This window comes from Arachis hypogaea, chromosome 16 (genome assembly GCF_003086295.3).
Source record: "Arachis hypogaea cultivar Tifrunner chromosome 16, arahy.Tifrunner.gnm2.J5K5, whole genome shotgun sequence".
Taxonomy (NCBI): domain Eukaryota; kingdom Viridiplantae; phylum Streptophyta; class Magnoliopsida; order Fabales; family Fabaceae; genus Arachis; species Arachis hypogaea.
Genome location: NC_092051.1, coordinates 21,216,737 through 21,229,882, shown reverse-complemented (window position 1 = coordinate 21,229,882; position 13,146 = coordinate 21,216,737). Strand labels below are relative to the sequence as shown.

Sequence of the window (13,146 nt, the reverse complement as noted above, 5' to 3'; positions counted from 1 at the left end):
TGGAGTCACACAGAGAGAAAAAGGTGGGGCTGGGGCGACAAGCTTGTGCAGGCGAAGGGAAGGGGAAGACGACGGAGAGAGAGATTGCGGTGCTGGATAGGAGACGGCTGGGAGAGGAAGAAAATGATTTCAGAAGGGAGAGGGTTAGTAGGTTACGCGTTAGGGTTGATTTGGGACTGGGTGCAATTGGGTTTTGTTCTTTTTTTTGTTTTTGGTGTCAAAACGACGCCGTTTTTGAGAAAGAAAACAAAACCGGACATTAAGAAAACCTAGCCGGTTTGCTCAGTTCATCGGTTAACCACCGGTTCGGCCAGTTTTTTAGCCGATTTTTTGCAAGTCAGTTTTGAGTATCAACTGGACCAGCTAGATGACCGGTTTCCGGTTAATCCGGTTAAATCGGCCGGTCCGGTCTGATTTTCAGAACCTTGGTATTGAATAGTCAATTTATTCTGCTATGTCAGAGAGTTCAGGTGTTTCTGAAACTGAATAATGATATATACATTTTTTCAAATTATCTCTCTGCTCTATTGATATACGCATTTTTTTGGTTCACTGTGTGTATTAATTTCGGTTCATTTATTTATTTGGGGTTCTTAATATTTGATAAATACCCTGATTCCATTCACTGTGATCCTGGAACATAACAGTAGGTAGACAGTTCCAACAGATATATACATTTTGAATCAGATATAAATATTAACATTAGATATATACATTAACATTAACATTAGATATATACATTAAGATTTACATTAATATTCAGATATATATATTGAAAGAAGCAGTGTTTGCTTTTTTAAACAAAATAGTGTTAATTACAACCAGTGAAACAAAGTATATCCTATTTACTACTATATATATCCCCAGACGTGAATTTACAAAAAGGATTGGAGAGGGCAGCAGATGGTTTCGGGAGTCTTATTGCTTCACATACTCGAATGACTTGGTCTTTCATTTTGTACAGTTTGTGGAACAGAATATTTGGACCATATTCAAGCCTAAAAGCATCAATCTCTTCCTAAATTTCAATTGAAATGAATTAGTTACATAAGAAATGAACCCAACTGAAATAAGAAATGAAAGAATTTTATTAATTTAGAAACTACTTACTTGTGTCTTAGCTTTATATTGATACCTCTTCTGCTTTTGATCTTTCGAGGATTAATTGTTTCAAGCCATTTCATGATGTATATGCCACAGTCATAGCTAAGAAAGAATTTAAGTAAAATATGATTAATAATATACAAAATAAAACACATTAAAAATAGCATTATAGAAGAGAAAGATTTTTACCTTGTACTTTGACCATTGAGCCTGATATACTCTGTTTCTTCTCCATCTTCGTCCTCCATTATGGGTTCCGTCCCAGTGTAAACTCTCATATGGGATATTATTAATCCCTAAAAGTGATAAAAAAAAAGGTGACCTAAAATTAGGTGAATCAAAATTAGCAACTTCACTGAACCGAACACAAATCATGACTTGAATAAAACATCAAAAGCATTGAATCAACAAGGGAAACATTTAAATAACTTATAACAAATTTGTTCAGTTTAATCCTCAAATTAGGTATTTCATTCTTGTTCTTGTTCACGGGGTCAAGCACATAGAATGCCTTTTTTTCGGACATCGGCAATCCACAACCACCAGTTTCCTCCATTGCAAATCGGCACAAACAGCTGAAGTTTGAAAAAATGATAGAATATCTCAGTCCAAATGATAGCAAACGAGAGAATTATCAAAGAAGGTTTAGAAATCACGACTTACAAATAGATGCGATGTGAGTTTTCATTTGTCAAGAAACTAGCGTTGGTGTGCATATCGATCGACATCGTACCGGTAGGCCTTCTTGGTCTTTGGATCAATGTACTTCTCGCCATGGTTTCCCAACATAAACATCTGCAAAACAAACCTCAGTTAAATAAGAAAAGAACCAGTAAAACACCATTCATGTGCTGAATAAAAGGACATAACTGAAGACACTAACAATCAAGTGAACGAAAATGACAAACTTCACTGAACCGAATGTAATTCATGTGCTGAATAAAACGTGATACACATTTTATCATCAAGAAAAACATTTTCTACATGCAAAAGGACATAATTGAAGACACAAACAATCAAGTGAATAAAAATGACCAATACCACTGAACCAAACGCAATTCATGTGCTGAATAAAACGTTATACACATTCAATCAGCAGGGAATAAAAAAATTGGCTTACCACAATATCTGTTGACACACAATATATATCTTTCTCAAACCGGGGACATTTCATGTCGTTGAGAACTATGCAATGTGTATTGACCAACCTACAGGAAGAACATTTCTGAGATATGCGGTATTAGAGTCTTTAGAAAAATAGTATATACCCATTTTGGTCCTCAAAGAATTTCAGACTGGACACTTTAGTCCTTAACTAAAATTAATTACTCAATTGGTCCCTAACAATTAATTTCGTCAGTCACTTAGGTCCTTTACTCTGTTAACTCTAACGGAGGACAAAATAGTCCCTGACAACTCTAATAGGGGACAAAATGGTCCCTGATCTCCTCTGTTCGGAAATGACACTGTTCTCTCCCAATTTTCATCATATCTCGCATAACACTAGCAGTCTAACAGTGTAACTTCAAACTACACAATGCACACTCTATAAATTTAATGTTCACAAGAAAAAAATCATCAACTTGTTCTCAACCAATTCATACTCAGGAAACTAATGTCTATGTCTCTCAACTAGTTATCGTCTTCGATGGATCCCATGAATCTAGACAACAAGTCTGATTTGTTAAGACTCGTCGTTGTCGTTGTCATTGCCATCTCCCTCTTCCTCTGCCCTATCATCTCCATGACCATATTGTCCACCACTCCGATCGCTTCCTTCAGCTTCTTCTCCGAACCAATGTTCAGTAATCGCTTTAGTTTCCATATGAGCGGCAACGACGACATTGCTCGTTGTACTGATAGCTTGGATGCGAGGTCAAAGCTGTCTGCCAACTTGGACTCTGGAAAAGAAGGAATGAAGCTCTCGGTGTCTATTTCAAATGAGAATTTGCATATGATTTCGAAGGAGAATCTTCTCATGATGTCCTAATGTCCAATAATCTATATTGCTTGCCGGAGAGTGGAGAAAGGCGTGCCCTTGGAGTAGTTGTGGAACTTGGTCTTGAGGATGTCGTGGACCTGTCGGGGTTGGAGGTGATGTTATCGAAGACGTGGAAGTGGATGCTTTTGGTGGGTGAAGTGCAGAGATTTAGGAAGTGTGTGGTCCATGACATGTTGAGGTAGGTGCGATACGTGTGACAATTATACCATAGCTTAATCTTGGAGCTAAAGAGGAGGAAGGAAAAGATGGAAAAGAAGACTGTGAAGGTGAAGAAGGAGAGTATGAATGTTAGGGTTATGCGAGATATGATAAAAATTGGGAAACAACAGTGTCGTTTTCGAATAAAGGGGTTAGGGATCATTTTGTCCCTTGTTAGAGTTGTCAGGGACCATTTTGTCCCCTGTCAGAGTTGTCAGGGACTATTTTGTCCTCCGTTAGAGTTAACGGAGTAAAGGACCTAAGTGACTGACGGAATTAATTGTTAGGGACCAATAGAGTAATTAATTTTAGTTGGGGACTAAAGTGTCCAGTTTAAAATTCTTTGAGGACCAAAATGGGTATATGCTCTTAGAAAAATTATTAATGTTAACGCAATAGGCAAAGATTTTACCGTGATTTCCACATGTTTTAGATACATGAAGTGATGTCTAAGCCCCTCGAAATTCGCTTGATGGTTCAAGATGAATAAGGGGTCATATTCATCGGTACTATCTTTGGTTTCTTTGACATGTGTCATCAAATGATAACACTTCTCCTTCAACTCCTCCGTGATTTCTTTTTCTTTCTCTGTAGTTTTGTAAACTTCAGCAGCTGTGAAGCTCATCTCGACACTTGTTGCTTCAGCAAACTTTAATGCCGCTGTCATTCCAGCATCTACCACCACGTCTGCCTAGACTTCAAGCTCTGACACCGTTGGCTCAGAGGGCTAAGTTGGTTGAGTCAGTGTCACTTGAGACGGGGGAGTCAGTTGAGATGCTGGGGGATCCAAAGGCTGAAGGAAGGCACATCATCTTCCCATTGCCTAGGATGAGCAGCACAGTAAGACAGTAGAGAGAGTAATTTCTGGATTAAACAAAATAGTGAACCAAAATCAAACAAAGTAGTGAACCGAAATTATCCAGATTTGAACAAGTAGAAAACATACAAATCAGGTTGTGCTTCTTCTTCCAATTGTCATCCCGCTGGAGTTTCTTGGCATGGTTGCTGGTGTTCTTCGGGAGGGATGTTGTATTAAACAGAAAAGAGTTCAATAACGACCCAGAATTATTATCCTATACCATTAAAACTAATAAAAAAAATTCTAATTACAACTTAAAGGAACAATGAAAAAGCAATATATAACACATAATATTATAAAAAATGATATTAATTAAAACTTACACATTCAATGGAGCTTTTGGCTCCGTCTTCCTCGGGGAAGATTCCTCCGCAGCCTACTTTTCGAGTTTCGCAAGGCAGCTGTAAGAAACAGAAGAGAGTCCAAAAATAAGAACTCATTGAATTCATTTTTGGGTTCAACTGAACCACAATTAAATCATGTAGTGAACCAAAATTATCAATATTTGTACAAGCAGTAAAACTTACACATCAACAGGTGCTTCTTGTTCTGATTTTTGTGCCGGTGTTTCTTTGCAAGGCTGCTGTTGCATTTTCAAAGAGCTGCTGTGTTAAACAGAAAACAGTTCAATAATGACCCCAAACTATTATCTTATACCATTAAAATTAATAAATATAATTTTATGCACAACTTACTCATTATCAGAAGGGACATAGATATAGTCATCTTTGAGTAACTCTTCCTTAAGAGAACTCGGAAGAGACACCGCAATAGGATCTCTAAGGAATGTAAAGAAGGAAGAAGTTAATGCTGAATAATTAGAATATATTTTGAGAATCTAAAATCTGCACATTGAAAAACTCACATTTTCAAAGGTTGAGAACGAGTTTCTGCTCGAATCTCAATGATTTGTAGGTCAAAATCAGGTGTAGTGCTACTAACATTTAAACACGATTCCGTGTGATTAATTAAATAAAATTTATTACCTAAATCTAAAAGAGAAACATAAATATTTTAAACTTACACTGGTGGAGGTTTAAAACTCTATTTTTGATGGATTTTATTTCTTCTAAAAACTTTTATCGTGGTTTCCGGGGTATTTTTCCTAATAAAAAAGATACCAAATTAAAATCAGCAGCCAAAATTAAAAGAGAGGTTTAGAAACACATGAAATTCATTTCTAGAACCCATTGAACCGAAACTAAAGCCTGCCATGAACAAATTTACCTGGTATTGTCCGATGCATTCATAGATGGTGTGGAGCTCGCCTGAGTCTGTAAGATAGGTTCGCTACCCAAATTTACAATCGGCAATCTAAGCAAGATAAATAAATATTACTCAGTGAATCTAGAGGAATTAGAAAAGGTTGTAGCAAAAGTTAACAAACAAAGAAAAAGAACTCAATATAAGAAACCGAATCTTACGTCTCAGAGAAATCATTTTGTGCATCTGTTGAGTCAAACCTATCGGGAGTAACATTTTTTGTGTGAGCTCCATCATTTCTTCTCTTTGATCTTTTTTCTCTTAACATCTACAATGCCTATTTTCTTCTTTTCGCAATGCTGTATTTTTCTTGTTTAATTCTGAAAATTCATAAAATAAGTATCAATGAACCTAAAACGAAAGCATGAATAACCAAAGACATGATTCGAGAAACTTACTCCTTGTTAAATTCAGGTTTGCTCTCTGAATCTGTCAAAACAAGCTTTCCTGATTTGGTTTGTTTTTTGGCCACCCTCCCCGATTGTTTTCTTTTCATTATGGGTGTTTTTTCAATTTCTTTTTCTCTGCAACATAGACAAACACATCGAATTTATACTGGAGACAAATATCAGCAAGAAAAACATTTCTAATGTGAAAGGACCCAACTGAAGACACAATCAAGTGAATAAAAATGAGCAACACGACTGAGCTGAACTCAATTCATGTGCTGAATAAAACGTGATACACGTTCAATCATCAAGAAAAATATTTGTGCATGTAAAAGGACAAGTAAAGACACTAACAATCAAGTGAACAAAAATTACAAAGCCCACTAAACCGAACGCAATTCATGTGCTGAATAAAAAGTGATAGACATTCAATCATCAAGAAAAATATTTCTGCATGAAAAAGGACTCAACTAAATAGTTGACAATTAAATGAATCAACTTGACCAACTCTACTGAATAATATCACATTTGTAATTTACTTAACAAGCATACTGATGCACCACTATTTCGTGGTACATTTTAAGCTGAATTGAGTGGATTTTATCCATTATTCTCACACTTATTCATAGAATTCGTATGTTTTACATTTTCCTTCCTAATTTTGTGCTATGGTTGAAAACATGCTTCTTTGGCCTTAAATTTGCTAATTTTAATCCTCTCTTATTAACGTTCGATGCCGTGCTATGTGTGTTCAGTGTTTTCAGGTTTTATATGGCAGGAGTGGCTTAGAGGATAGAAAGGAAGCATGCAAAAGTGGAAGGAATACAAGAAATCAAGTATTTCAGAATCTGGTAGCGACGCGTACACATGACCAGTGTAGCAGGCAATCGATGCGTACGCGTGGATGATGCGTACGCGTGACCAGGAATTTGTTCATCGACACGTACGCGTGGCTGACACGTACGCGTGACAGAGCATCACATGCTGCATTAAACAGAAAATATTGGGGGCGATTTCTGAGCTGCTTTTGGCCCAGTTCCAAGCCCGAAAGTGAAGATTAGAGGCTATAGAGTGGAGCTGGATGAGGGAATCATTCACTTATCATTTCACACAATTATTAGGTTTTGATGTAGTTTTCTAGAGAGAGAGGTTCACTCCTCTCTCTAGGTTTTAGGATTTTTAGTTCTATTTCTTCTTCAATTCAGATTTCCATCTTGCTTTAATTTAGTTTCTATTCTACATTCTATTATTCTAGCATCTTAGTTTGACTTCTCTAGTTGATTTCTTTATTTTTCCAATTTAGTTTATGAACTCTTCATGTTAGATTCAATTTTCTATTTAATACAATTTGAAGTATTTCATGTTTATTGCCTCTTTCTTCATTTGTTATTATTGATTCCTTACAATTGTTAGTTTTAGATTTTATATTCTCTCATTGCTTTTCTATGCTTTTATTTTGTGCCTACCAAGTGTTTGATAAAATGCTTGGTTAGATTTTAAATTAGATTTTCATGTTCTTAACTTGGATTGATTAATTTGGAGACTCTTGAATTGTCAAAGTCTCTTGTTGGTTGGTGATTAAAAGTTGCTAGTTGGCTTGAGCTTCACTAACTCTAGTGTTTGATTAGGACTTGTGAACTCAAGTTGATTTGCTCACTTGACTTTCGTTCAATTGTTAGAGGATAACTAAGTGAGAGTAATTTGCAACTACCATCACAATTGACAATGATAATGAGGATAGGAGTTCCGATTCTCAACCTTTGCTAGGACTTTTCTTAGTTGTTAGTTTATTTTCTTGTTATTTACATTCCTTGCTTATTAAACTCAAAAAAAAAAAAGATACAATCTCATAACCAATAATAAATGCACTTCTCTGCAATTCCTTGAGAGACGACCCGAGGTTTGAATACTTCAGTTAATTTTATTGGGTTTGTATTTGTGACAAACAATTTAAACATTGATTGAGGTTAAATTGTCGGTTTAGAACTATACTTGCAACGCGATAATTTTTGTCAAAATCTTTACCGATATTTTTTCTCCGTCACATACATAAACAATTTTTAGCAAAAAAAAGAAAAACTAAACTAGATGAATATCATACAATCAAATAAATGAGCATCACTCAATACTTACTGGCTTTCAGATTGGCTTGTGCTCTCTGAATCCGTCGGCATAGGCTTCCTTTTTTTGCTTTCTTTTTTAACCACCTTCTATGGTTGTTTTCTTTTCTTTGTGGCTGTTTTTTCAATTTCTTCTTCTCTGCAATACATAAGAACAAGCGCATAAGAATAATTTTGACCAAATACAAGTAAAATGAAACCAATATGAACATCAAACTTACTGGTTTTTAGATTCACTTCTGCTTTCTAAATCCGTGTTATTGCTTTCAGTTTCTCTTGTTGTTTTTGAATCTGTCTCAACAATCTTTTGTTTTTTAACCACCCTCTGTTGTCTTGTTCTCTTGGCTGGCAGTGTTTTGTCGGATTCGGATTCAGCTTCGGATTTAAATTCGGAAAATGTGTCTTCTTCCAAAGAAGAATCCAGATCAACAATTTTCTTTTCTTCTTTCTTCCCTTTTCCTTTCTCTTTCCACTTCAAAAAAGTTGGTTTCTTCTCCATCTTCTTTCTTTTTATTTTTTTCTCCTTTATTTGCTTTCTATACAGAATTCCCTAAAACACAAACTTATTTAGTTAGCATAGTATTTTAGAAGCATCTGAAATGAGCAAATACAATAACAATCAGGTGAATCAAAATGAGCAGATTCATTGAGCCGAACACCATTCATGTGCTGATAATACGTGATAAATATTCAATCATCAAGAAAAACATTTCTGCATGCACAAAGACTCAACTGAACACATTAACAATTAGGTGAATCAAAATTACAAACCCCACTAAACCGAACAACATTCATGTGGTGAATAAAATGTGATAAACATTTAATCATCAAGAAAAATATTTCTGCATGCACAAAGATTCAAATGAACACACTAACAATCAAGTGAATAAAAATTAGAAACTTCACTGGACAGAAAGAAAATAAAAATACATTTCAGAATAAGTCGATCTACTAAATCAAGCAACTCAATCCAATAAACTTAAAATGTAACTAGGAGAAATAAATTAATTATAACCTAAAACACAAGCTTATTTAGTTAGCAGAGTATTTTTAGAAGCATCTGAAACAAAATTTTAGGGAAAAATTTTTGTTTAATTTACCATTTTGTTTGTTGCTTCCTGAGTAATCCGGTCGAGCATCATCTTCTTTGTCTAGTGGGCCATCCACGGTGGCGGGGGAGCATCAGGTGCATCCAAGCGATGGAACTTAGTTTCATGGAAATAAATTAGCATAAAAACAAAAACACAGCCATCAAGGAACTGTTTCTTTCCCTTTCTCTTGTTTTCAATTCCCTTCCTCAAGAAGCTGAGCACATGATTTGCCCAATCCCACTGTCGGATGTTATCCACATGAAAGATAGGAGGCTTATGGATCGTGGAGGCCATGCTTACCGTTGTTGGCAGCAAGAAGCACTTCTGTACGAAAACGACAAAAGTCCTCCGGAATTTTTGCCGGTTCTCCTCCCCTTCAACACTCATATCCAAGTTAGACTTTGTCAAATATGCCAACGCAACACATTTGAGGCTGTCAAATATTGCCTTGTCTGGCTCATTCAATTTGCCATACTCAACCTTTTCAGGAAAACGATTCCCTGCAATATTTTAATAGCAACAAATCAGCCAAAAAGACTCAGTTTAATTTTCTGTTCTTTAATGAACCAAAATCAAAGGAAGTAATGAACCAAAAATAAACAGAAAGTGAAAAGTGTATTACCATCATGGCTTATGCTCAGTGCAGCTGCCATCTTGCGAGGTGTTATGTATATTTTCCTATGGAGAGTTTTCAGGCATCCATGATACTCATTATAGCAATCAATCAATTCTCTCAAGAGAGCGTGAGAGACATTCATTTTCGGGACATGTGCCAGGGCACCGAATCCTATTTCTTCAACTATATCTTTCTTTTTTTTACTCAAATTCTTGAACACTATTGCTATTGCCTTTGTTTGGCATCTGCAATCGTGAGTTTTTTGCAAGTTTTCAAACAGAATGTGATGATATATTTATAATAAAAAATAGATTTTATTCGAATGAAAGCAGATAAATATATTTAATGTGCTTACGTTATAGCGCGGCTTGTCCTTCTTTGTCACCATTGTCTTCATTTTTTCTGTAAGGACAAAAAAATTTGGTCAATACTTCACTCAATACACCAACAAGTACAAGCATACATATTTTAATCAAGTGAATGAAAATATCCGAGCCCATTGAACCGAACTCCATTGATATACTGAATAAAACATGATAAATAATGAAACAGCTAGAAAAGTATTTCTGCATGCAAAAGAAGCTAGCTGAACACACTAACTATCAAGTGAATGAAAATCACCAAGCTCACTGAACAGAACACCATTCATGTGCTGAATAAATCATTATAAACATTCAATCATCAAGAATAGTATTTCTCCATGCAAAAGAAGTCAACTGAACAGACTAACAATCAAGTGAATCAAAATTAGCAACTCCACTGAATTGAATGAAAATAAGAACACATTTCATTCGAAGCCCTAGTTACGCTGTAAAAATGGAATCAGAATACTTCGATCTACTAAACGAAGCAACTCAATCCAGTGAACCTAAAATGCAACTAGGAGAAACGCGAAATTGCAAGATTTTAAATGAACATTAGTTTTTCTCATACCTTTCGCAGTCTCTTTTGCTGTTTTCATTAGTTTTTGCTTCTTCCTTGCAAAATCTTCTCGCGATTCTTCTCCAGTAACGGTTTCTGCAAAGAACGTGAGTGAAGTTTGAGTGATTTTGAGAGAGATTCGAAGAGTAGCGGTTTCGTGCGTGTTGAAGAAGAAGGAATATTTTTTCATAATGAAGCGCGAATAAATGTTAACGTTTTGGGGGGTTTGGGGTGCGTGTTATATACACTCATTTAATGGTATTGGATTTTTTTTTGTGTTGGGCCAACTTAGATGGACTTGAATACAAATTACATGGATATGTAGCATGACTATATTTTAAAATGTATTATTTGGACTAGCATGCACATAGTTGTTGAAGAATGGTTCCACAATGCAAATACTGTAGAATAATATTAGGTAGCGTTTGTTTTGAGGTATTAGGATGGAAATTGGAAGATTGAGACTCAGTATTATATTTGTTGGCTCAGAGATTAGTACTAAAATTTTAGGCTTGTTCTCTAAAATTTCAATATTTCAGTACTTTCAAAAAGTGGAGACACAGAAGACTGAAACTTTAATAATATTTTATACCTAAAATACTCCCATGTTAATTAATTAATTCTAACTTTACCTTTTGTGCAAATTAAATTAGAGGTTTATTTTTATTTTAATCTCTATCTCTCACTTTACACCAAACACTATTAAAATATTTTTCTGTCTTTATATCTCAATCTCAGTCTTTGTCTCTCTTTCAAACGCTATTAATTACCTGTAGCGTGGTTAAATTGCAAAGCCACTTCAATGGTTCCATGCTATAAATAGCGAGCTTTCCATGCAGAAGATATTCAAGTCTCTCACACAATTAACAAGAAATTATATGCAAAACTATAGATATATAGAAGGTAGCAAAATAAAAATGAAAGCTACATACTTGCTGGTTGCATTCTTGGCTCTGGCCTCTTTTGCCTCTGCCTATGATCCCAGCTCTCTCCAAGACTTTTGTGTTGCTGTCCCCAATGGCATCAAAAACGCTGGTATCTGTGCATATATACATTCATATTCTCCACATAATCACATAGTTTTTGTTACTCAAATTAAATTTCAATTAGTTTCCTTTCAATATTATGGTTAAGCTAAGCATCTTATGACTAGTTGTTTTTAATATAAGATTTTTCACTTTGCAGTATTTGTGAATGGAAAATTTTGCAAAGACCCTAAACTTGTGGTACCTGAGGATTTTTTCAAGCACGTAGATCCTGGAAATGTTCTTAACAAATTTGGGTCAAAAGCAACTCCAGTCACAGTTAACGAACTAGTAGGACTCAATACATTGGGTATATCACTTGCTCGCATAGATTTTGGACCTAAGGGTTTAATTCCTCCTCACACTCACCCTCGAGCCACTGAGATATTGACAGTTATTCAAGGAACTCTCTTAGTTGGATTTGTGACTTCCAATCAGAACAACACCAACCGACTTTTTACCAAAGTGCTCAACAAAGGTGATGTGTTTGTGTTCCCAATTGGCCTTATGCACTTCCAATTTAACATCGGTAATAGCAACGCTTTAGCTTTTGCTGCTCTTAACAGTCAAAATCCAGGTATTATCACAATTTCAAATGCTGTGTTTGGATCTACTCCACCTATTTCTTCTGAAATTTTGGCTAAAGCTTTCCAAGTGGACAACAAGGTAATCAACTATCTCCAAAAGCAGTTTTCGTATGATAACAACTAGTTTGACGACAGAGAGCACTCATCATTGAATAATTCTACTTGTACTTTTAGTGTATGTTATGCATATGCCTCATGCAGTTCCCTGTAATAATAAAACGCATGAGGGTTATAATTCACATGCACTACGTTGTATTTCATGTTCTGCTTTGATTTAATTTAATTTTAGTGTGTGATTTTAATAAAATAAAATAAAATAAAATAAAAAATTATGCTTATCCGGTCAATTTTTTCAAAGCGTTACCACTCTCCCATAATGTGGCAGACTTAAGAGATCATGCGATAATTGTTAACATTTAGTACTCTAAATTTTGATGCGACTTAAACTTCACGTCCATGTCCATCCTTTAGCTGATTAAAAAAATATATATATACTAATAGCATATACAAAGGAAAAATGATTAACCACATTAGTTACTTTTGAAACTAGAGTTAGTAGCTTTTAGAATTCATGTATAAATAAGACTCTTCAATTTACTGTAGAAGAGTGATAGTAATAGTTAACATTCATTTTCTTCTTCTTTCTTCATTGTTCTCTACTTTGGATAGACTTTATTTCTCACATGGTATCAGATAGTGCCCAAGATCTATGGAGCCAGAAATTATCAACAATAATCCATCATCTGCTGCTGTTGCTACTCAAGCATCACCCTCTGTGTCAATTCTAAAGCCCCTTTCTGTTCCTTTACCAGAAAAACTCAACGATGATAATTTTCTCACCTGGCGCCATTCAGCTATTCTTACAATTTCAGGTCAAGAACTTCAAGATCATCTGGACCAACAGAAGATTCCAACAAAATACGCATCAGCTGCTGATGAAAAGGCACAAAATGAAACAAAGACATATAAAG

General features: G+C 35.3%; 1 protein-coding gene across 1 annotated transcript; it reads left to right on the top strand.

Annotated features, from left to right (window-relative positions):
• The first annotated feature begins 11,433 nt into the window (after positions 1–11,433).
• LOC112757147 (germin-like protein subfamily 1 member 15) lies at positions 11,434–12,361 on the top strand. Its single transcript, XM_025805752.2, has 2 exons — positions 11,434–11,598; positions 11,749–12,361. Exons 1-2 carry the CDS (start codon positions 11,442–11,444, stop codon positions 12,297–12,299), a joined length of 708 nt encoding a protein of 235 aa, XP_025661537.1. The 5' UTR covers positions 11,434–11,441; the 3' UTR covers positions 12,300–12,361.
• The last annotated feature ends 785 nt before the right edge of the window (positions 12,362–13,146 follow it).

Coding starts and splice junctions, on each gene's coding strand:
- LOC112757147 (XM_025805752.2), top strand. CDS start 11,442: ATGCAAAACTATAGATATATAGAAGGTAGCAAAATAAAAATGAAAGCT. Junction 11,599..11,748: donor CAATGGCATCAAAAACGCTG/GTATCTGTGCAT, acceptor TTCACTTTGCAG/TATTTGTGAATGGAAAATTT.